The sequence below is a fragment of the Labeo rohita genome, chromosome 8 (genome assembly GCF_022985175.1).
Source record: "Labeo rohita strain BAU-BD-2019 chromosome 8, IGBB_LRoh.1.0, whole genome shotgun sequence".
Taxonomy (NCBI): Eukaryota; Metazoa; Chordata; class Actinopteri; order Cypriniformes; family Cyprinidae; genus Labeo; species Labeo rohita.
In genome coordinates, this window is record NC_066876.1 from 5393495 (window position 1) to 5419524 (window position 26030).

At 36.6% G+C, this 26030-nt stretch overlaps 1 protein-coding gene across 1 annotated transcript in view; it reads right to left on the reverse strand.

The window, feature by feature from the left end:
* Nucleotides 1-2116: 2116 nt before the first annotated feature.
* bin3 (bridging integrator 3) overlaps nt 2117-26030 on the reverse strand; it is a 74241-nt gene continuing 50327 nt past the window's right edge. Inside the window, exons 7-9 of the mRNA XM_051117125.1 lie at nt 19656-19797; nt 17328-17462; nt 2117-3302 (exon numbers count right to left, since the gene is read on the reverse strand). Coding sequence (XP_050973082.1) covers nt 3156-3302; nt 17328-17462; nt 19656-19797 — 424 coding nt within the window. The 3' untranslated portion in view covers nt 2117-3155. The remainder of the gene's footprint in view (nt 3303-17327; nt 17463-19655; nt 19798-26030) is intronic.

A 26030-nucleotide genomic window follows, 5' to 3' on the forward strand; every position in this document is an offset into this window, starting at 1 on the left:
TACAAGATCTCAGGTGACCCCAATACAAGTCTCAGGTGACCCCAGAATGTGTCTGTAAAGTTTCAGCTCAAAATACACGACAGATGATTTATATAATTTTGAAAATGCTATTTTGAGTGGAAGCAGAAACCCAGTTTTCGACTCTTTAAATGCAAATGAGCTGCTGCTCCCCGCCCTCTTTTCCAGAATAGGGCTGTGCCTTTACAGCTCCTACCTGAGATACTCTAAAGAGTGGATATGCTGAGATATGCTAAAGACGTGTTTGGTTTTAATTTTCATGTCTTTTGCATTGAAATCACAAAAATAACAACTTTATTCAACAATTCGTCTCATTTGCCTCACCGTAGCACCATTTTGGAGAATATCCGCTGGGTGCAAACAGCATATACTGCTCTGTGTTAGCCGCACCACACGGCTACGCTGTTTTCATTCAAATCAAAGCGTAAAGAACGTAGAAGACGTGTCCGTGTGGTGCAGCTGACACAGAACAGCGTACGCTGTTTACGTCCAGCGCATATTCTCCAAAATGGCACCAAGACAGATGATTGTTGAAATAAATTTTTGTTCTGGAAGTGGACTTCTTTAAATTGTGTTCCGAAGATGAACAAAGCTTTTACAGGTTTGGAATGACATGGGGGTAAGTGATAAATGATAACATTTTAATTTTGGGGTGGAGTAACTCTTTAACCTACTGATATAAAGTTTTCTGAGCGCACACATCTGAAGCTAGTGATGGGAGAAACAAACCTTTTCGAAGCTTTGAATCAATTGAACCAAATGCTTCACAAAATGATTCACTGAAGCGCTTGAAACAACACGCTAGTGACGCCTGCTGGTCAAAAGTGTGTAAATGCAACAAAAACTCAGGCTAAAACATGCATAAAAACAGCTTTTTTAAAAACCCATTTTATGTTTTATTGAACGTACAGTACATTAAATACAATAAAAAAAGAATAAAATACCATTAAATACAAAGTGTCTGTATAATATGTGGTTTTAAAAATATTGATTTGTTTGTTTTATGGAGAGCGTGTATGTAGAGGCTAGTAAGAGTTAACTACTTCAAATCATTTTAATTACATATGTCTTGTTTAAAATGTCTACAAATTGATGAAACTGATCTGATAAAAACTATAGATGGTGGTTCAGTGGTTTGCCGCTAGGGGGCTTCCAATGAACAATGAACTCGCATGATTTACAGGTTTACACAGATCGCCCTCCAGCTGCAAACCATTGGAAATTTTGAAAAACTTATAACGTAATGAAGCCTTGTTTACTGAAATCATGTGAGTTTGGTACGCACTCCGAACCAGTTCCGAAACAAGTGATTCACAGGTGTTTCAAAGCTTTATGAAGCAGTGCTTTGAAAGCGCCCATCACTACCCGAAGTTCTCTTTCACATCTTATTGCACTTAAGCTGTCAAATACACACAAGTCAGTTATGTCTGTGAAGGTAAACAGCTGGGAAAGAAATTGCATGTTTATATTATCTCTGTGGCAGCAGCATAATATGCAGTAAATAAATTAAACACTGCTCTCGTCTTCTGAGGCTGAGACTCTAACTAGTGTTTTGTGCTCGTCTGTTTAGCAAAAGACAGAACAGTTAGCATGCTTTGCTCAAACTTTTGCCATCACGTTAGAACTGGTACACTGTTGACAGTGCTGTGGGTGGAAACGTGCAGATTAACGAGCAATAATATTATAAGATCCCCTTTCCAAGTCACGGTGGAACAAAATCCGAGCAGCTTGTTTTTTTGCTTGTTACCAAAACAAAGTTACTAGGTTGTCCTTTTTCTCATTTTCTGGGTTGGTAGATGCACTGGAAACATGATTAAAGCACTTAAACATGGAAAAAGTCAGATTTTCATGTCACATTTAAAATGAAATGAGTAATTCAGACAAACAGTGGGTATCCACAACCAATTTACTGTAAGAATATATGACAATTAAACACAACAGCAAAAACAATTAGTTTAAAGGAAAACACTTCAATTTGAGACGCATAATACACACATTTTGGAAATCATAAGGCTGTGGTCCTAGAGAAAATGCTTTAGATTATTTGTTTCTTTCAAAAATATTGTGTAATTCTTACATTAAGTTGCTTGGTAGATGCTTTATCCAAAGGGACTTACACTGAATTTGTTTACACTGGACCATAGTGAGCAACATAACCTACTGTGAAGGCACATTAATAATCTGATTTAAATATTAACGTCAAACCGAACCAAAACAATTCTGTTGATACAATCAAGGCTCTTCCAGTTTAAAAACTTCACTATATAGTGATTGTCAGTAACTGATGCTATACACAACATCGACACTGAGATTAAAATGTCTGGCTTTAATAATTGGCCCTCATGTATTATGGCTGTAAGACGACTGTTAAATATAATTAAACTGGTCTTTCCTTCATTACAAATACAATGAGCACAAACACAGGTCAGATACAAAAGCAAATAAGAAAAATGTTTCACATTTGTCAGTAGAGGGAGGCAGAGTATCATTTAAAGCATGATACTCAGTGCTGATCTCAAGGCTAATGTGATTTCTGTTAACTGACAGTCACACTGTAACATTTTTCCAAAATATCAATCATCAAAAATTCTCTGCACTACTCCAGTGTTGCACTAGTTTTTAAAATTCTTTAAAAAAAAAAAAAAATAAAAAAAAGCTGATGAGCATCTTATTGTAGTGTTTGAACTCTACAGACAACAAACAAAATGTTAATCATAAGTTTTAGCATATAATTTGAATATTAATTTAGCCTCTGTTGAATGGGAAAGCTTTAAACATGTAAACTACCTGTTAGAAATTCAACCGTTGATCAGTTGTACTGACAAAAAGAACTGGGAAGACTAGAAAAATTAAACATTTAGGAAGTCTGAGATAACAGGAAATAACTGGAAAAAAGAACAGGTAATTAATTCAAGCTTAGAATCTAAGTTTCATGCTTAAATGAGAAACTGAACACGATTTCTGTTAAAAAAAAAAAAGTTTTACAGTATCATTAGTGTTTTTGTGATGGCTTCATCTGGCAGAGATATTCAAAACAAGACTTCTACATCAACAAAAAATGAACAAACAAAAAAGGAAAAAATAAATAAATGTTGACGTGACGTCATAAAAACGTGGGTAACAGGATGTTTTCGTTCTCAGTCATCGGCCACAATGGACAGTGCACGCAACTCGTTCAGTTTGGCCTCATTCTCTTGCTTTCTCTGTTCGTCCGTCAAACCGCCTTGATCGATCTGATCCGTCAGTTCAGTGAAAATCTTGTGCATCTCGGTAAAATAGGCCACCTGGCAGAAAACAGAGAGAAGGAAATGTCAAAAACAAACATTTCCAGAATAAAAATGGGCTTGTTTTACCTTAAGAATATGAATGTGCATTAGTGGTATAATTGGTCATTTGAATGTGTTTTATTATCTAGTCACAAGGAATGATGGAAGTAGAAGTTCTGTAATGCAATCCAATCATAATCTCATAAATGAGCTAAATTAATAGCATTTTCTGGACATCCCTATCACAAAATGTGTACAAACGGTTAAATCCAGCTGCATCAATACCCTCCTAGCATCTGGAGTGATTCATAAAGGACACGCCCCTAATAGTCAAAGCCACACCCCCTTTGCATGGACACACCCTTTGAGTTGGAAACTCGGACTCAATAAAACCCCCAAGATTCCCCACTGTGATGGTCTTCTGGTCACAGGACAGGACACGGCCCTTTCTAAACTCAAATAGAAAATGACTGCATATTTCTGGGCTTAATTTCACTTTAAGCTAAAAAAAGAACTTGACTTTTCCAAACAAGGGATGTTCTCCACTCCCGCTCATACAGGAAAACCAAAACTCATCCTGTGCCACGGCACACAGAGATAACGCTCGTGGGTCTGTGGGTAGCAGGTGACCCTGATCTTCTGCGATCGTTGTGTGAGCGAGAGAGTGTCGGCTGAAAGCTTTCTTGACACGTCCCGCCCCTGCTCTTCCCCCGGCCCGTGAGTCAGGGGTCCCGCGAGAGACGCTTTGATGATTAATAGCCTTTAATCACATTACAAGACTCCAGGAGGAGTGGGCCGCCATTGAAAGCGCTGGGAAATACAGCTGCTCGGCTCTCAAACCTACACACGGCACATTTGTTCAAGCTGCTTACTGTATGTGCGCTCGCAAACAAATCCACATCGGCCTGAGAAGTCTTAAAACGCTCTCGAGACAATACAAGTGGTGTTTGCCAGTGGAAAACTCGCCACCGTGATGTTAGGGTGAAGCTACAGTATGTGGCCGCTAAGTGTTCGAAGTGGTTTTTAGCATGTGGTTCTGAATGGTTGCTAGGTGGTTTTTTACTGGCCCAGCTCCAAGTCACCTCATTTTAATATGTACTGTTAAAGGGACAGTTCACTAAAAATTTAATGCCTGTCATCATTTGCTCACGTTGGTCCAAACCTGTTTGACCTGAAAAAAAATTGACTCTTAAGTTTATACAATAAAAGGCAATGGAGTGCAAAACATAAATATTGAACCCTATTGAGTTTCATTATACAGACAAAAAAAAAACAAAAAAAAAACTACAACACACACACACAACTATAACAAACATTTTGACTTTAAGGTGCACTGGAGTGCAAAACAAATACTGAACCCTATTGACTTTCATTATAGAGACAAAACAAAAAACAAACAAACAAACAAAAAACAACTAAGACAACTAAAAACAACAATTTTGACTACGTTGATAAAAAGGCGCAATGGAGTGCAAAACAAATACTGAACCCTGCTGACTTTTATTATATAAACAAAACTAAAACAAAACTAAAAACAACACACACACACAAAAACCCCTACAAAATACACACAAAAAACCAAAAGACAAATTACAAAAAAGACAACAAAATGAGTCAAAAACAAATTACAATACAAGTAAAACAAAAAATTGTTCATAAAATAAAAGATGCAATGGAGTGTAAAACAAATATTGACTCACTTTCATTATAAAGCAAAATATATAAATAAAAACAACTATAAAATAACTACGAAAAACATACACACACAAAAAAACTAGTTATAAAAAAGACAACAAAAACAACAATTGTGACTAAGTTCATAAAATAAAAAGGTGCAATGGAGTGCAAAAACAAATATTGAACACTTTCATTATAGAGACAAAATAAAACAAAACAAAAAAAAAACAACTACGACAACTAAAAACAACAATTCTGACTTTAAGTTGATAAAATAAAAGGCGCATAACAAATACTGAACCCTGCTGACTTTTATTATATAGACAAAACAAAAACAAAACTAAAAACAAAAACACAAAAAACCCAAAGACAAATGACAAAAAAGACAACTTAAAACAAAGTTTTGACTTTCATTATAAAGACAAAAAAAGAAAAACTAAAAACAAAAAATAAACAAAACCACTACAAAAAAACAACAACAAAATGAATCAAAAACAAATTACAAGACAACTAAAACAAAATATTTGACTAAGTTCATAAATAAAAGGTGCAATGGAGTGCAAAACAAATATTGACTCACTTTCATTATAAAGTAAAACAAATAAATAAAAATAAATAAAAAAAAGACAACTAAAAACAAAAAATTTGACCAAGTTCATAAAATAAAAGGCGCAATAGAGTGCAAAAAAATTGATCCTTATTGACTTTTATCATAGAGACAAAACTAAAAACAATAAAAAAAAAAAAAAAAAAAAAAAAAAAAAAAAACAAATGACAAAAAAGACAACTAAAAGCAAAATTTAAGTACATAAAATAAAAGGCACAATGGAGTGCAAAACAAATATTGAACCCTATATGACTTTCATTATACAGATAAAACAAAAACAAACACAAAATTAATCAAACAAAAAAACAACAAACACACAAAAAAGAAAAACAAATGACAAAAGAAGGTAAGTAATACGAGTTTGAAATGGCATGAGTGTGAGTACATTTTATCTCTTAAAGGGTTTGTTCAAATCACTGACCCTAAGTACGAGCAATAATAATAGCGATGCTACATTTAGAGAATGTTACTGAAAAACAAAGGCCGTGAAAGCAAAGTCTGAGTGGGAAAAGGTCTGTCTTTTACATGGAGCAATCAAACTAAAAAGCCATTTCCTCTTTGGTCTCAGCTAGCAATTCGCAGCAGAATTTCGATTGATGAATGCAACTCAACTCCATTGTTCGCACACGAGCCACCGAGTTCAGACACCCACGGATCGCAAAGACACTTTTTAGGGTTTTTGTAGGGCAGATGTATAAATGCGGCACCAAACATTGTGATGAAGCACATCTCTCTTGAATAGATTGTGTAAACTGCCTCTGGGAGTGCTCGAAATGACTTCAGACTCTAATCAAAGACTCCACGCTGGCCGTCAGTGGCACTCTGTGATCTATGAGAGGCCAGTTCCTGCCCAGTGCTGAATGGAAGCGGATACTGGTCTGTCCTGTTTATGGTGGTCTCACCACATGAAGAGCGGAGAGGGGATCTGTTTGCCGTGCAGCACGTGGGGCTGGAAGGAAAACTAGTTCAGAGGAAAATCCGCCTTGGACCTGTCAGAGATCAATCAAAACAACCGATGAATGATGCCGCCACACACAAGCTAAAATGCAGGTACGGCACCGTATTTATGTCTCCGCTTCGGGCGGCACACCCACGGACCGTTCACGAGCCGTATGATGCATGTTGGACACGATGGAGCCTTCTCGAAACGGCAAGCTCCGATTCGATTGGTTGACCTGACGCACTCTCTGTAGAAACTACGTTTCAAGAACTTTAAGTTTCAGCAAGAAAACGTGGCGTCCTCAAGAACCTGCTTGGACTCAGAGTTAAGTCCATTAAACAATCGGTACTTATTGCTTTCAGATGGAAGGAGATTCTGACCGCAAAGTCAACACACATTTCCAATCATTCCTTTGCTGCTGTCTGTTTAACTATTTGTGGAGACAGCTGCGCCATGATTTGAATTAGATACCACACCAATCTATTATTGTGGTTTTGACGATTTTAGATTTATCGCTCTTTAAAAATCACACACAGAAAAAACAAAATCAAACTGTGGTTGCCGACGAACACATCATCTAGACAGACCCTTCCTGTTCAAGTGGCTGATTCTTGACCAGAAAAAGCTTCAAAGGGAATTAGTATTTATGCTTCTGTCACACACACATTAATATATTCTAAACACACGGCTAATTAACTAATTAAACATATACACACACACACACAAATTGTAACACACTGCGGAGCACACCGTCTACACTGTAAGCCACAGATGTCCAAAATATTAAGCATCACGTCACCTCAGAATCCTCACTAACCTTGGACCAGTAAGCTGTAAACACTATCTTAAAGGCTACCTATTAGGCAACAATAAAGCAAAAGCAAAGCCTGGTTAAAATCTTGTTAGATTTGGAATGGAAATCCATTTGGAACAATTATTGGATCTCCACACCGCTCGTCCTCTGTAGGGTTGAAGGGATGCAGGAAACTACTGGCCAAGGCCCAGAAAAATCCCTGTATGGATGGCAAAACTGATAGGGTGCTTTCTTTGTAGCTTGAGAACATTCCATGTAATGGAATATTCGTCATCACCTGACATGCACTGATATCCAGGACAACAGCACATGTGCAAGCAATTTGGGCGCTCAAAAACAAAAGGTCCACTAGGTAGTGTGAACACACAGAATGACTCCATCAGCGCTTATGGCCGATAGAGAATATTCCTTCTGAGACAGTGCGGAAGACGGAAACCAAAGTATTTCCAGGCCTTAAACCTAAACATACATGCAATTATATTTACACGTACTTACAATTCAGTGTGTGTTCCAATTCATCTGACCCGCATGTCTTTGGATTATGTGGGAAAGTGAAGGAAGTTGGGACTTGGGTAGTGTTGTCACAATACCAAAGTTTTGACTTCGATACAATACCTGACTAAAATATCACCATACTACTACAGAACTGATACTAGGAAAAAAAACATGGAACAATAGGAAAATTAATTGAATAACAGATGATCCAAATGGAGATCATAGTTACTTTATCTATTAACACAAAGCATTTAATCCCCTCCCTTAAATAAATAAAATAATAATAAATCACAAGCCAGTAGCACTACACAACTACTGAGCTACAGGTATGTAGAGATCTTTGCCATATTGGTAAGTTAGTTCAAAGGATAAAGCCAACTCTTATTTCATGACATAGTCTTTTTTTTTTTTTTTTTTTTTTTTTTTTTTATCTTTGTTATTAATAATAAGAACCTAGATGTAAGTAACAAACTAAATGACAAATACAATAAAACAAAGACACACATGAAATAAAGAGGGGCCCTATGAAAAAAATAATAATAATAAATTATCAAAAAGCATGTCTAATTAATTGAAATTATGAAACTTGCAGAATTCAAAAGCAATTTTTTTAAAAGTTTAACAAAAAGTACATGTTTTTAAGGCCCCATGAAATACATTTTATTATTTTTCTCAAATTCAGTTTTGTTTGTGAATCTCTGTTTACCATAAATTTTCTGGATTCTCTTTTAATCGTTTCATTATATTTTAATAATCAAAAGCAAGTCTAATGAATTTATAAAGGATAATTAGATTTGATTAAGAATTAATTTATTATAGGCTATTTATTTATTTATTTATTTTTACAGAAATACTGCATTGTGCATTTACAATTTTCCGGTAAACATATGTTCTAGTAAATATTCCTTAAACATTGTTTTAATAATATTTTTATTAGTAGTAGTAGTAGTACTACTACTATCTTTACATTAAGTAATATATTAATATATTTCTGACTGTCAAGTTAAACCAAACCTTTATTTTGAAGGGTTGCTGTGAAGACCTTTAGGATCTTCATTATATGACGATAGTTAGAGAGGCTGAAAACACCGCGAACGTCATGCGTATGTGTGTCGTAAACAAAACTGAGCATCTGCACCATTTACTAACACAGACACGCAGAAATACGGCTCTTATTAAAATGCATTCTTAAAGTACCAGTACTAGTAAAATGTGGAATTGTACCGTTTTTAAAAGCAGGGTAACGCAATACGTTTTAAGTACCATGCAACACTAGACTTGGGACTTTCTTGCTGTGAGGTGACAATGCTATTCACTGAGGCACTGTGGCCCTCGTTTGTTTGTTTATTTTCTTCTTAATGCCATTCCAGCATCTATGGATACATTTATGGCAAGAACTTGTTAATCCATACCCAAGTCAATCTATACACAATTCTTTTATACTCAAGTGAGGGGGACAATTAGAGTCTTCAGTTCACCTAAACTGCATGTCTTTGTACTGTGGGAAGAAAACTGGAGTACCAGGCATAAACCATCGCTGACACAGAATATGCAAACTCCACACAGAAAGGTCTCCTGTCCCTGCCGGGATTCGAACCAGGGACCTTCTCACTGTGAGACAACAGTGCTAAGCACCAAGCCAGTGTGCCGCCCCCTGTGGACCCTGTAAAGTTGATAAAGATGTTAATATCAACAATCAGTGGAGCTATCTTTAGCATATTACCACAAGCATTGTTGAATCAAGTGTTTCCCAAAACCCCAGCATTCTCTTCATTCCAGCACACACTGTCTGAGCTCAGGGGTTTCTGGTCCCGTTCCTGGAGAACTACCTTCCTGCTGGCTTCATTTCCAACCCCGCTCCATCACACTTGCCTGTAATTTTCAGGCAATTTTGAACATCTTGATTAGCAGGTTCAAGAGTGTTTGATTAGGGTTGGAAGTAAACTCTCCAGGACGGCATCCCACCAGGAGCAGCAATCGCTACTCCTGATCCAGCAGTTTCTGAATGCCAGAACGTGTCATATGTAAATAGGGTGACAATGTAATGATCTGCGTCATTCGCCTTGGGGAGCAAGCTTTTGCTGAATGCATCCAGTGTAGACACAATGCATGTATTGTTAAACAGTTTTAGACCATTTTATAGCACTGAAGGTGGCAGTCGTGGCCTAATGGTTAGAGAGCCAGACTACCGGCAGGGATTGTGAATGACCAGCGTTCTCTTCCACTGTCAATACCACAACTGAGGTGAGACCCTTGAGGAAGACACCGAACCCCCAACTGTTCCCCAGGTGCCACAGCAAAAATGGTGTGTGTTTGTTCACTACTCACTGCTGTGTGTGTGCTCTTGGATAGGCTTGGAAAGCCATTTGAAATTAGAATCAACCACTGCATTTTAATCATGATATAAACAAAGATGCTACACACATTTAGCATGAGCAGTTTTTTTTTTTTTTTTTAAATTTGATTGTATAATTTCAACATTTGAAGCAAAAACAGAATGGTCTGATGTTAGCTGTGTGAAATTACACCAAAAACGGCATTAAAAAAAAAAAAAAAAAAAAAAAAACAGCAGACAGGCTGGATTTCACCCTGCTGACAGCAGGTGGCGCTTATGGAACAGTAGAGATAAAGGGGAAAAATGCTATTGAAACTTCCCTGAAACAAGTTTCCTTCATAAATACATTCATATAAACCCCCACCCCAATTAATTTAAAAATTAAATTTTCTTCCAATAAACAGTGAGCTTGCTCCACTTGTACAGTATTTTCTTGCTTGCAAGAGATAAACATATGAGCTTTTATTTTGGCCGAAACTGCAGTTGAGCTTTTATTTTGGCGGAAAACTCCAGCTTTAGTGAAAACAGGCTTACAAACACGTCTCATTACAAATCTATTAAAATACTGTAAATATTTGCCCATTCAAATGTTGAAAAGTATGCTAATGTAGAAACAAAGCGTAACAGGTGGTCGTTGCATTCCCGAACGTGCGCTCTAAACTCACAACACATTCAAAAACAGAGCTGATTGCATTCACTGTCAATCAAAGGAGACACTCTGACACCGATATAGCAAACACCAGCAGATCAGCTGATTGTGTGAATGAGGTGTGCGCTTCGCTTTGAAACAAGCAGCGCAAAATAGACTTGATGAGGATATAGCCATATTACGCTTAGTTTGTTTGACGGACACTTTGCCAAAATAATGGCATGAAACGCAACATTAAAGATGAGGGGTATTCTATAGTTTTTGGTATAAATATATTATGAAACTCTGGCAGGACAGATTAGACTGTGGCGAGCCGCCACACTCTAGTTAATGAATGGCAAACACTGAGGTATCATATCAATCACAATTTCAGCATGGAGTACAGCAAGGCTCGGTACTAGGACCGCTGTTGCTTTTCACCCTGTACTGAAGATAAGGCTTATGAACATCATATTTTGTATGCGTCCACTTGCATGAGAAGTCCAGAGTCAAAATCAAGCGGTAGCTTCTGGGAAACCAGTCTGCGTGTGTAAGTTTGGCTCATTCCTTGGCCATCCCGGATGTAAGTTCTTGTATCTCTCTTTAGGCCAAATTTCTATTTGTCCTCATCCCCTGATATAAGGCTCTGTGTATGTGTGCGAATGACTCAGCAGGATGAGGGACTCTCAGCATGACTGAATGTTCAGTGAGTCAAACTGTGTCCACTCCAGGACTACTGGAAACACAAACACACACTGTCTAATGTGACGTCCATCAGATACAGAGGGAGGTAGCGTCTCCACTCTGCACCTATAGTAAGCAGTCTCAGGAGTCCACCTACACCCTCTATCTGACAGTAAGACACCCTCTACCTCGTCACAGAGAGCTGCTGTTGGTGACTCTGTCTTAGAGTATGTGGGTGTTGGAGGTATGGCACTCTGGTTTACTGAAAGCGCTTGATGAATGAGACTCGGTCATCTGCTAGGCCTCTCTCTTGCTCTCTCTCTTTCTCTCTCTGCTGCCCATCTGTTCGCTGAAAGCTCGAGGAAAGACTGCATTTCAGGCCTGATCTATGATCAGCCTAATACTTTCATGTGTTCATTTATTTATAACCTTTATTTTTTTCCACAGAGCACCCACATCTGGTTTTCAATAGGGCAAATGACAAAAGCTGAACATCACAAAGTGTTGCTACACAAAAACAATCACAAAAGACTGTTGTCTCCGTGAAGTTCGCAATGGTTTTAGCTAAAGGAAGTTTGTTGTTGTTCCATCCATGACATTTACAAGCTGAATTCAATTGCTATTTACTACTCCATAGCAGTAAACCAAAAGATAAAATCAGCTTCTAGAAGACTCCAGTTATAGACACGTTCACCCTTATCAAATAAATAGGTCAAAACAGCTTTCTAGTCTTGCTACACAACTTATAAGTGATAATGTACAGTCACAATTGCAAAAATAATTGATCACACTTTTTTTTTAGGACTACCAAAAACTGAAGATATTGTCATGCACAGGTTTTGTTGGCGCCAATAGCCTTGTATTTAATGTCCACCCAATACTTTCCTTTCTGTTATGCACACACCCCGTCTTAATAAAGGCATAAAAATAAAGGTTCCAAAAGGTCGTGGTACTCTCGTGTATGCGCGTCAAAGACTGACACGCAAAAGAAGAAATTGGAAAAAGTTAATTTTGTTTTCTTTGCCCACAAAAAGTATTCTCGTTGATTCATAAAATTAAGGTTAAAAAACTGATGTCACAGGGACTATTTTAATGATGTCATTACAACCTTTCTGGGCCTTGAATGTGTCAGTCGCGTTGCCATCTATGAAGGGTCAGAAAGCTCTTGGATTTCATCAAAACTTTCTTAATTTGTGTTCTGAAGATAAACAAAGGTCGTATGGGTTTTGGACGACAAGAGGGTGAGTTTTCATTTTTGGGTGAACTATCCCTTTAAGATTGTAGGGATGGAATTGAGATGTGACACGGACAAGATTCAAGCATTTACGCCCCACTCAAGCAGTACACCTCAACGGGTTGAAAGATGCCAAGCGACTTCATGTGTATGACGGCATTGTGTTTGTCGTCACGATGGCTGTTTCCTGTTTGGTTAATCCTTCTCAGGCTAATCAGATAATCCAAAATCAAACCTATTAACACTTGACATTCACATTAAGAATCATCTTCTAATTAAGTAAATATATAAACCAAAAATGGTAACACTTCATTTAAACTTTCTAGAGAGTGGGTAAATTGCACAATATAAATCATTTCAGATCTAAAATATTTTGATTACTCAAATATAGCAACAAAAAATCCAGAATTTCCAAATGTAGTTATTTTCTTATAATAAAATGTGAATAACAACAACAATAGCAATGTTTTTTTCATTACAGTACTGTGAAGTGAGAAGGGCACAGTCTTTTGAAAATGTTACTATGTAATTCATCTGTTACACCAGACCTAAAGTTCAAGTAGACAGCTAGGAGAGAGACTCTCTCAAAACGATCAAGATGGTATTTTTTGGGATCGTAGGGCACTGGATCAGGTTCTGACAGACTCAGACCTGACAGATCTCGATTGCCCGCTCTGCCCTGAGCCGTGAAGATTATGGCTCTTAAATATGTGATTAACCCACCAAGAAAAGGCCTGCTTGGACTATTCAGCTTTAACACCGGCTCAAAGTTAAGTCAGTGTTGTAAAACACTGTGAAAAATAGGTTATATCCACCGTACTTACAGGATACTTTTGACTCAACAGGCAGATGACAGCAGAGGTGATCCTTTAGTTTAATACTTTAGTACTGTGTGTGTTTCTTAAAGGAGAAGTCCACTTCCAGAACAACAATTTACAAATAATTTACTCACCCCCTTGTCATCCAAGATGTTCATGTCTTTCTGTCTTCAGTCGTTAAGAAATTATGGGTTTTGAGGAAAGCATTTCAGGATTTTTCTCCAATAATGGACTTGATTGGTGCCCCGATTTTGAACTTCCAAAATGTAGTTTAGCTCTAAACAATCCCTGCCGAAGGAAGAAGGGTCTTGTCTAGTGAAATGATCGGTCATTGTTTTTTTTTTTTTTCGGGAAAAATTTGTACTTTTTAAGCACAAAAGCTTGTGTAGCACAGGCTCTGGGATGCGCGTCCACGACACTATGAATCACATCTAAGTTCATCATCTGTATACTCCGGCTCAAAAATGTAGAGCATGGTGAAAAACTCCATCTCATTTTTTCCTACAACTTCAGAATCGTCCGACGCCGTTGTACCTTTTTGTTTGTAAACAGCGTTTGACTTACTTGCACTTTCTTAGTCTTTGCACGTTCACTTTGTGATTTAATAGTACATAGCGTCGTGGATGCGCATCCCAGAGCTAGTGTTACACAAGCTTTTGTGCTTAAAGTATACAAATTTTAATTTTCCGAAAAAATGACAGATCATTTCGCTAAATAAGACCCTTCTTCCTCGCCTGGGATCGTTTAGAGCCCTTTGAAGCTGCATTTAAACTACATTCTGAAAGTTCAAAATCGGGGCACCAATGAAGTCAATTATATGGAGAAAAATCCTGAAATGTTTACCTCAAAAACCATAATTTCTTCATGACCGAAGACAGAAAGACATGAACATCTTGGATGACAAGGGGGTGAGTAAATTTTTTGTAAATTGTTCTTCTTCTCCTTCAATGCAACTATATTAAATTCTAAGCCTGTGCGTTCTGATATCATTTGGACTGAAAAGCATTTGGACACTTATGAATATGAATTAATTATTCAGTATCCGTCAAGCCAGAAACGGAGTGACTGTTCAACAAAAAACAGAACAAACAGCTTAAATGTTGCTGAAGCATCCATATATTTTTGGTGCCCTTGTACAGACACATGCAAAACAACAACATGAATTAAGAATAATACGAGCATCCTGACATTGTGAAAAATTTCAGAGGGGGGTGAATACGTACATCGTGAAGATGAGACTGTGTTTGTTTGACTTGGCTTTTCCTCTTCTACTACATTCATTAGGTTGTAGTGTTTAGCTCGCTCTCACACACACTCTCCTTAAAATAACACACACAGTCTGAGCTGTGGACATAAGCAGGCAGGATTGTGGGGGTTAATCACATTAGAGAAAGGGGAAGTGTGTAGAGTGAGACAGTTTGTGAGCGCAGCATAAAGGAGTGTTTTTGTCTCTGTGTGTGTGTGTGTGTGTGTGTGTTACTCAGGGTTAATCACATTAGATCTGGGTGGAGGGAGCGTAAGCTTTAAAATTTACTACTGTGCGTGTGTGAGGGTGTTTCTTCAACTTGATTTTTATTGATTTTGATTTTTGGCTTTTGTTTCCTATTAAAAAAAAAAAAAAAATTCAACTTTCTGTTAAATGACTATCATAAAATATTTTACCATTTTTCTTTTAAACAGCCTTTTATGTATATATTTTGTTAAACCCTTTCTTCAGACTTGTACATTTGTCACTTAAAGCATGGCAATATTTAATTGTGTGCATTCAGGACATATAAAATTAGCCTTAGGAAGACGAGAGTTCAACACCAACTTTTAGAAAGGAAAACTTACCAGTGTAAATATTTTATTACAGCCGCAACACTGAATTTTGTTTAATTTAATAAAACACATTTATGTAGAATACGTACATATTTTGCTCCCAGTGTACATAATGTGCACAGTATACTTGATCAGCATACTTAATTGTACAATCATATATTGTAGAGTGAAACTGTTATTGTATTTATCCTACTTCCGTCTTCATCATCATCTTTTGTCATGCATTATTTTCGCAAATCCTAAATAGTAGTTACCAGCCTGCTCACCAGTTACTCATCATTTGGAAGTTTGCAAGTACTATACTTTTGTAGTACACAAATTTTCCCCCATTTTAAGTCCACTTATAAACGGAAATCACATTATAATTTAGTTTTATACATGATTATCTCTCTCTTGCTAATTTTACTACTCTGTCAAAGAAGTCTTTTCTGCTCACTAAGCCTGCATTTATTTGATCCTAAAAAACAGTAAAATTCGGATTTATTATTACTATTTAAAATAACTAATTTATTCCTGTGATTTCAAAGCTGAATTTTCAGCATCAGTACTCCAGTCACATCATCCTTCAGAAATCATTCTGATATGCTGATTTGCTGTTCAATAAACATTTTATTATTATCATCAATAATAGATTCTTTGATCAATAGAAAAATCCAAAGATGAGCATTTATCTGAAATAAAAAGCTTTGGCAACATACACTGTACCATTCAAAAGCTTGGAGTCAGTATTTATTTTTTTGATAAAAATTAAAACTTTTATTTAGTAAGGATGCTTTAAATTGAACAAAAGTGATGATAAAGACATTTATAATGTTACAAAAGATTTCTATTTCAGATGAATGAACTGTCTATAAAAGAAACCTAAAAAAAAGAAAAGAAATATCTACTCAGCTGTTTCAACAAAATAATAATAATAAATGTTTTTTGAGGGGCAAATCAGAATAATAGAAAGATTTCTGAAGGATCAAGTGACTGGAGTAAATGTGCTAAAAATTCAGCTTTGAAATTACAGGAATAAATTATATTTTTTAAATATATTCAAATAGAAAACAGTTATTTTAAATAGTAAAAACATTTCAGAATTTTACTGTTTTTGCTGTACTTTGGAACAGAAGAGACTTCTTCCAAAAACTTTTGACTTGTAGTGCATAAATATAAATAATTAAACAACACTAATATTAATTATTTATTATTAATTGCATTAAGATCCGCGGGTGAAAATTTAAAGATCAGTTTCTGAAGGGCAGTACTAAATGAAAAAAATATGATATTGTGGCAAAATCTTCTACACATCTTCATTCTGTTCAAAAGCTTGCACCCCTGGCTCTTAATGCATCGTGTTTCCCACTGGAGCATCAGTGAGTGTTTGAACCTTCTGTAATAGTTATAATAGTAATAGCATATGAGTCCCTCAGTTGTCCTAAGTGTGAAAAGATGGATTTCAAAATCATACAGTCATTGTTGGAAAGGGTTCAAATACACAAAAATGCTGAAAAATGTGTGGGACCTGAAGAATTTTTCTTTAGAACAGCAGGCAGTTTAACTGTTCAGGACAAACAAGGAACTCATGAACAGCTATAACTCAACAAAACAACACAGCTGTGGATCATTCAGGTAACAACACAGTATTAAGTATCAAGTGTATGTAAACTTTTGAATGAGGTCATTTTTATAAATTCAAGTATTATTTTCTCTTGTAGGCTGTATGTAAACATCTTTTTAGGTGAAATATCTTATTCAGGTCAGTGGTAAATAAAAAAAATAACATCTTTATTTTGGTAAAAAAAAAAAAAAAAAAAAAAACATTTCGCAGATTCTGCAAGGTGTATGTAAACTTTTGATTTTTACTACAGATATAGTCTGTGTGACTGGAGAAGGAATTTTTGTGCTGTGTTCAAGAAAATATTAAAGTATGCTCCAAGAAAATCCACGATAAAGCCCACGTAACTGAAACGCTGTATTTTAGTTTGAGTTTTTTGGTGATGCTCACCTGAGCTCGTATCAGAGCCTCAAAGCTGGGCTGAAAGTAGTCGATGCGGCTGTTGTAGAACTTGGGCATCTCGTCCAATAGCTGCTTGTTCTTGCCTTCAAAGTCTTCCCTGACAGGCTTCAGTTCTTCCCTGGCCTAAAAGCAAAACAAGCAAACACACACGTAATGCAGCAATGAATAAAACCAAGACTACTGCCTACTCCAGAATGACCTGCCAATTATTAAAGCATGCTGTTATGGTGTGTCATTAGAATAATAACAAAAAAATTGTATGAGGCCAGGATATTTTCAAGGGTGTGGAGGTGGGGAAGAGCAATGTTCATGATGCAATCACCAATCAGTACAGCGGAAGGGAGGGGAAAGTAATCTATAAGCGCTGACCTCTACTAGGATATGACCTGATTTCTATATATGTGTTAAATGTTATTACACACGCACACACTATCAGTTCTCCTATCCTCTACGGCCCTGCCGAGTCCTTCAGTGTGTGTGGGCGATGGGCCGTACATGTATGTTGAAGTTTTCCAGGCAGCCGTCTGTATCTGTTTGCGCACGTACGGTCCTTCACGTGTCAACATACACATGCATAATGACCCAGAAGTGTGCAACAAAAAGAACAAACAATTACTGTTTGCCAGATCGTGTTACCGTGTTTGAGTGAGAGTGTGTGCGCGAAACCCAATTATCCTACAGTGTGTGTTGAGCGCAGCCTCTTGAAAAAGTGCAGCTGAGTTGAGAGGCTGTTTCTCTTGCGTGGGTGAGTTCGCTCGCATGTATACATGTGCTCTGAATACTTCTGCGCCCATCCAGCGCAGCTTCCTTCACTTGTTGCTGCGTGCTAAAAAAATCCCGCCAGAACTGTATGCGAGTGGACGGATGATAATAAACCCGATGACTCTTAAGGTCTGGCACACTTGAGTACAAGCATCCACTACAGGAAAATGCATCAAGACCAGATCAAAGCGGCGTTGTGTGAAGTGTTTCGCAGTTCAGGTGGCTTTGTGTCCTTTTGAGCCCCAGTTTAAGTCAATCAAAACAACCCCATGGTACTGCAAGGATGATGCAGTTTTAGCACTTCCGCTCTATCGAATCAAAGTCAATCGTTTTTTTTTAATGGGTTTCTGGTTAAATGCCCGAAATACGGTCTGTGGTTCACACAAGCGCAAGATATTTTATTCTATAACATGAAATGTGAATATCAATATCATGCATCAATATCATTTCAAGTGGATATTTGATGCAAATGTGCAACAAATTACGAAATGAACGCTAGTTCTGTATTTAAGATAAAAACCATGATATGCTCTCTATTTATGTGCTTAAACGAAATATATCTGCGCTCACTATCACATTCTATCATATCACATTTTAGATGACATACGAGTATGACAGGATGTAACATTTCTGTGTGTGCATATGCAAATCTTGAAATATATAACTAAAATGACAGTTATAGTAATCTACTACAGCAAAAATATTGTGGCATATTATATATTAAAAATAGCTGACTCTGTCAGCTGTTATAACCCATTTGACCTTTTTGATGCATGTCGTGGATATGGTTTTATATTCTATAGCTCCTTGTACGCAGGGTGAATTTTAAGACTGAAGCAAAGTTTAATTTTAAAAACTTGTCCCAATGGACGTGCATGCTGAAAATTCACACATTTGGAGCAAACAAGCTTTAAGATGTGAGATTTATCCATATATAAGGTGTCGGAATAAACCTTGTGAAAATAAGCAACTGTATGTGGCCTATTAAGGTAGAATATAGTGTGATGAAGGCAATGAACTGGATGGTAAAATATTTGCAACACTCATAGTGGCGGAAAGATTGGGCGATCCATCTTTGAGGTAAAGAGAAAATCATTTTTTACATAAAGTTTATTTTTCTGTAGATTGTGCATAAACATTAGCTGTTGAAGTCTGAAAACATATCTGTGATATTATTTAAGAGTCACATTTAATTTTGATGTGTCCTTGTCCTTGATAAATACAGAGTAGTATTAATTAACATACATACTGTAACAAAAGGTTAGGGTTTGGTTTAATTTACTGTTATTATAGTAAATACATGTAGCAAGGTTGCATTAAAATGCAATGCATGTTACCGAGTTGTAGTAGATCAGCAGACAAGAGCTGTTTGTTTTATCTACACAGAAAACAGCTACCTGGGGCGTTACCAACATGACCGCTGAGTGAACTAACTAAAATTAAAGGATTTCTGGTATTAGTTTGCAATCAGTCACTCATTGAAAAATGGCTGAAATTGGTACGCTGTCGGAAAGGAAGTCCTGCCTTGCATTTAAATAGAATGACTGGTTGTACCTGATGGAGTTTGACCATGATGGGCCCCGTCTTCTCTTTTTCTTCATATTTCTCCACTTTAGACTGGAGTCTCTTATAATCTTGAAGAGCCTGTTCCCTGCGTTTTACCGCCATGTTTAGACTGGGAAACACACTGCTGTACCTGCATACACACAGCACAGACAGAAGAGAAAATGATCAGTGTGCACACAACAGATGCCCTTTACAAGTCAAATCATTAAAGGAACATACAATTCTGTCATCATTTACTCAACCCTGATGTTGTTCCAAATCTGCTTCTTTCATCAGCTGAGCACTAAAGAAGATATTTTGAAGAACGCTGGTAAACAAACAGTTGATGGCCCCATTGACTTCCTTTTTTTTCTTACTATGCAAGTCAATGGCGACCAAAAACCTTTTGGTTACACACATTCTTCAAAATATCTTTTTTTACATTCCAGCAGAAGAAAGAAACTCATACAGGTTTGGAACAACTTGAAGGTGAGAAAATAATGACAGGATTTCCATTTTTGGGTTAAGTTTTCTATTAATAAGACAAAGACAGATAACACAAGCCAACAAAACCTGACTGTGAACAAAATCTCTTGTGGTCACACATGACTTTAAAGCAAATAAATGGTGGACAAAAAATGGCAATGATGTTTGGACTGCATTTTACAGAAATTTTGCAGAAATAAAAGAAACGTATGAATAAAGTTATGGAGACCATGTGAACATGTCACAGCATGACCTGGACAGATCTGCACACAAAACCAGACCAATCGCTACTTAAAACTAGCCCAATAGCATTTTTTTCCCCACGGTTCTCCCCTCTATCAGGGGTTCACTTCTGCAAAATTCAATTACAGTGGGTGGGGAGATCGCTATAACCCGTGAACAGTGTAAAAGTAGCCCTGGACTTGGCAACCCTGTCTGTAGGTGAGCAATGCATCTTCTGTCTGCTCACTATCTGATTGGAAATCGTTTTGTTCTCCATGTGACAATCTACAGAGTGTGTATGCATGCTTGTCTTCGGGATCCTCCACACAACAGGATTTCTGATTTTGGAATAGATATTTACGATTTGGGATTGGTGTGGCCCCAGTTCCGAATAGATTCAGTCACTCTTAACACACACCACACCACAGGGAAATCTGGTAAGACAAAATCTGTAGATTGATCCATTAAGCGGAACCCACGTATTTAGTCTTGTATAGCTTAATATAATGTAAATGATGACTTTTATTGAAATATTTGGTAGAAAAACAATGAAAGACTTATGTTATTTTAAAAAAATCCACATCGTTTCATACATATTTTCGACTATGGGGGGGGGCATTATTTCGATGACATGAAATGGTTGCACTCGGTGAGCTGTTGTTATTTTTACCACAACACAACTCTAAAAATAAAATACTCAAATGATGATCACAGCTACTGAAAAAGCCTACAGGTGGCGATAGACATAAGCGTAGGCTTAAACCAAATACTGTACCACTGATTTTCCCCCACAAGGAGACTAAACGCCCCCACATATCGAGTAAAATCCACGCTGAGAAACTCCTTCAGTGTCTGTGGCGTCATGAAAAGCGCTGGCATGTTTACATCCTGCCAGGATGGCATCTAGCATTTCTTGTCTCTGCCGTTTGTAAGCTCTTTCAGTAGCTGTGGTAGGATGATTTTGAAATGATTTTTGAAGTTGAGGGAGAAAATACGATTGGAGTTTTTCGACATACCCTAACTGTCTTGAGCCAGAATACACAGAGTTCAGGGAGAGAAAGACAAGATGAGTGTTTGAGATTAAAAAGTATTTAAATTGTATATTTTTTTAATGAAAATAACCGATCGTTTCACTAGATAAGACCCTTCTTTCTCAGCTGGGATCGTTTACAATGCATTTGGGATTGTTTGAAGCCGTTTAAAATAAGTTTAAAATCTGGGCACCATATCAGTCCATTATATGGAGAAAAATGCTGAAATGTTTTCCTCAAAAAACAATTTCTTTACGACTGAAGAAAGAAAGACATAAACATCTTGGATGACAAGGGGGTGAGTACATTATCTGTGAATCTTTGTTTTGGAAGTGGACTTCTCCTTTAAGATAATCTTGACTTTCCATAGGAAGCTCTGGAGGAGCCACTGTTTTTTTTACACCACAAATAGTTGATATATGATCTAGAAAAAATCATGTAGTTTGTTTGAGGCATGCTTGTTTGAGGTTTGTATTTATTAAGCCATATTGCATTTTGTAGGCCACTGATATGACTGGAATCTTCATCTTACGAGTTCACGTCATTCTTAAAATATCCATTCATTCCTTTAGGTGTTAAACTCACTTTAAGTGAAAACTACAAAGTGTTCCATAGTCTACACGGAGAGGGAAATCAATAGAGTGTGTTGAACACAGCAAACCACAGCGTTTGTTCTACGACAACAATCGTTTAATAACGTGATGAGGAGGTTCGTGTGGCATTAGCCCATTTTAACAGGATCACTTAATTACAGCCACACAAAAGGCACGGAGGCATTTCACTTGGATTCTTTTATTGTTTCTATTCCAAATGAAAATATAATCTCTGGGTGAGAAGCCTGGTCTCAGGAAACTAAAAATAGGAAAACTCTAAACTGTAACTTAGCAACAGAGTCGGCCGCTTTGGTTTGAGGCCTGACTGCGTTTCGACTTTGCATCGCCTGGGAGCACTGAGGAACAGTACAAACACATGACCCACGCCGTTTTGTTCTTTGTAACTACTGAAAAAAGCGACTTGCTTCGCAAAAGCTACGAGCCTTGAAGTAGGAGGACAGTTTTAGGGTCAAGGAGCTATAAATGTATGTTCTTATGAGCATTATTTGGGGGATTTAGGTGAAGAAACTCCGTAAAGTGCATCTGCAGGTCTTCTGTGCGTGAGGCATCTGCAATGCGTAATGTGGCCTGCGGTTAAACCGAAATGGCCAACGGTGCTGTCTAAATTGCTGACTTTTGAGGTTGTTAACTCCTGAGTGTACCCGAATAAACCAATAATTAAATTATTGGTCACATCAGCCAGATGTTTCAAGAAAATACTTATGAAAACACCATGTGGGGGAGAAAAAAAAAGAATAATTAAAGCACATCTAATCTCGAATCCATCAAGGTGATTTATGTTCATTTTACAATAGTTAATACAATGGAAGAAAACAGCATTTGCATTTCATGTAATCTTTAAATATGAAAATATAACGGTATTCAGCGGTCACTGGTATCAACAAGTTTGAAAATGACTTGGTGGATTAAGAACTGTAACAAAAGTTTTGCAAGCTGAAACCCTGCGAGTGGTGATCCATATACTATCTCCACCTTTGGGTCAGGTGAAGACAAATGAGTCAAACTAGTAAATAAAGTGATGAGCTACAGGAGGTGAAAGTGAAGGGAAGTTATAAGGGAAGAAGTGAATCAGCGAGAGAGAAAGTGAGCGGGCTTCACCAGACAGAGCTCTGTTAAGACAAGCCCTAAATTGTTTCCCACAGGAAGTAAAGAAGGGAGCGGCACAATATCACTGTGGCAACGTCACAGGACCCAGCCCCACAACCCACGCGCACCCTCTATTTATAAAACACCACCTTGGCCCAATGACTGTCTCCTATCTCTCTTCTTGGCACGAATGTCAAGGGTGACAACTGGGTAGTACATCACGCAAACGTAATGCGAACTTAAAATGACAAAATCTGTCGAAAATAGACTCATAATGATTATGGCCACTTTTATAGCAAAACACAACAAACTTCTATTCTCTCTCTTAAAACAAAACAAAACAAAAAAAACACGCACACACCTTAAAAAACTTAAAATAACATCAGAATAAGATTTAAAGATGACTGATGGATAAACGTCCAGATATTTAACATTTTTAATTATTCTTTCCATTCACTTTTTATTATTGATCAAGAATTTTTAAAATTAATTTTAAATGAGAATGATTCACTAATAAATCTGTTTGATCAATTCAAGAAAACATGTCCTACATAAATGTCCATGGTTTATGTCCAGAAATGGAAGACACACTGTCCCTAAAATAAAATAAAATAAAATAAAATAAAATAATTCAGAAACACACAGGGGAAACATAAAATCATAAAATATAATAAATCTGACAGAATTTCACTGTGATACACACAGGGAAAAATAAAAATAATAATAATTTAATTCAGAAACACATGGGGGAAACACAGGGAAAAATAAATAAAATAAATAAAAAATAATAATAAAATAAAATAAAATAAAATAAAATAAAATAAAATAATCTGACAGAATTTCATTCAGAAACACTGGGGGAAAATAAAATAAAATGAAATAATGAAAGAATTTCATTCAAAAACACACAGGTGTAAACTAAATAAAATAAATAAAATAAAACAAAATAAAATAAATTTTATTTTATTCAGAAACACACGGGGAAAATAAATAAAATAAAAAATAATAATAAAATAAAATAAAATAAAATAAAATAAAAAAATAAAAATGTTATTTTATTCAGAAACACACATGGGAAAAAATAAAATAAAATAAAATAAAATAAAATAAAATAAAATAAAATAAAATAAAATAAAATAAAATAAAATAAAATAATCGACAGAATTTCATTCAGAAACACTGGGGGAAAATAAAATAAAATGAAATAATGAAAGAATTTCATTCAGATACACACAGGAAAAAAATTAAATAAAATGGATGCATGCATTATGTTAGACCATATCAAATTGACCATAAGCGGTTTATTTAGGATGCACACATTTTTGTAGTCACTCACAATAAGCCAGCAACATACAACTGTAAATAAATAAATTCATACATACATACATACATACAATTAAATGTTTGTATATATATATATATATATATATATATATATATATATATATATATATATATATATATATATATATATATATATATATATATATATATATATATATATATATATAAAATAATGAAGTAAAAGTAAAAAGTAAAAATATCTGTAAGTAAAAGTAATTTTCATATTCGGGGCACCACATACACATAAGCATCGTCTATTCATCTACATCTACCCACACTATATTAGTGAAATAAAAACTTGATCATGTTACATGGAATATTCCAGGTGGAATTTGCATCTTTTGTCCCCTGGGAGCAGGTTTGGTGCAGGTTAGTGCCTGCTCTGTCTATAATGACAGTTTACGGGTGTTGTTCTTGGAAGTAAGTGATCTAAAAACACTCGCTGTAATCTGGACTAGAGGACGGCCCGTCTGACTCGGCACAACCCAAACACACGCTCATGTGCCCGTCCCGTCTAAAAGCTCTCTTGATGTTTCATTGAACATCCGCACGACTGCGCACACACACTCTTACACTCCACCTCGCTGGTCGGCTGTATAATTTAACACCCGTCTAGTCTGGCTGCGGGTGTGGTGGCCGCTTGACAGAGAACGACAGAAATAACAGTTGGACCGAGTCGCAGTCGGCTGTTTGCAACGGCGGCACACACTCACGCTGCCCCGCGAGCCAAACCAGAGTCTGGACGGGATGACCGCTGCAGCTACCCCGTGCTTCTGTCTGCGGGACAGCGTGACAGTACGTCTGTGCGAGAGTTTACAGAGTTCACTGTACTTCGGGGCGTAACGCTGGGTGCTGTGTCATGCCTGACAAACCAGGCCTTTATTATAGATTTTCTATTTCTAAAGATCAGAAATGGAAGCTGGTCCACATGTTTGACCAGCCCTGTCTCTCTTTTAAGCAGCACAGGAGACTCCAAACACACCGTGTGGCATCTCTCCGCTTGCGTTTGACAATGCCAGGGTGTTTGCTGTAGGGTGGTTACGTACTGGCCCGAGTCACAAGAGCCCACCCACAAGTCTCTATGGCTTTCTGGTATCTAGTTATGGCTCCGGTCGCTCCTTCAAATGTAAGTTTATGGGCTGTTCCACCCATTTACTGTCTGGAAGGTGGAAATCATAACGGAATGGTGCACGTAAAGATGAATATTGTGTCATTAATTTAACCTTTAAGACTCAGAACACAAATGATGATACTTTGAAAAAATGTTTAGCTTTTGTTTGTTTTCTTGTGTATGTGCGCGTTTATTTTTGCATTATTATAATATTTTTTTTTTATGTTTTTGTGTTTTGTTTGTTTTGTTGCATTGTCATTTTTTGTTTTGCTTATCTGTGTTTTTTTTCCCCCCACTGTGCTGTTTTGGGGGTTTTGCGTTTTATTTTTCTGTTTGTTTTTATTGAGTTCTGTTTGTTTTATTGCACTGTCACTTTAAGTGTTTATTTGTTTTGTTGTTTTTTTTTTTTTTGTTTTTTTTTTTGCATAGTGTAGTTTTTTAGATTTTATTTTTGTTTTTGTAATGTTTTTTTTTGTAATGTTTTGTAATG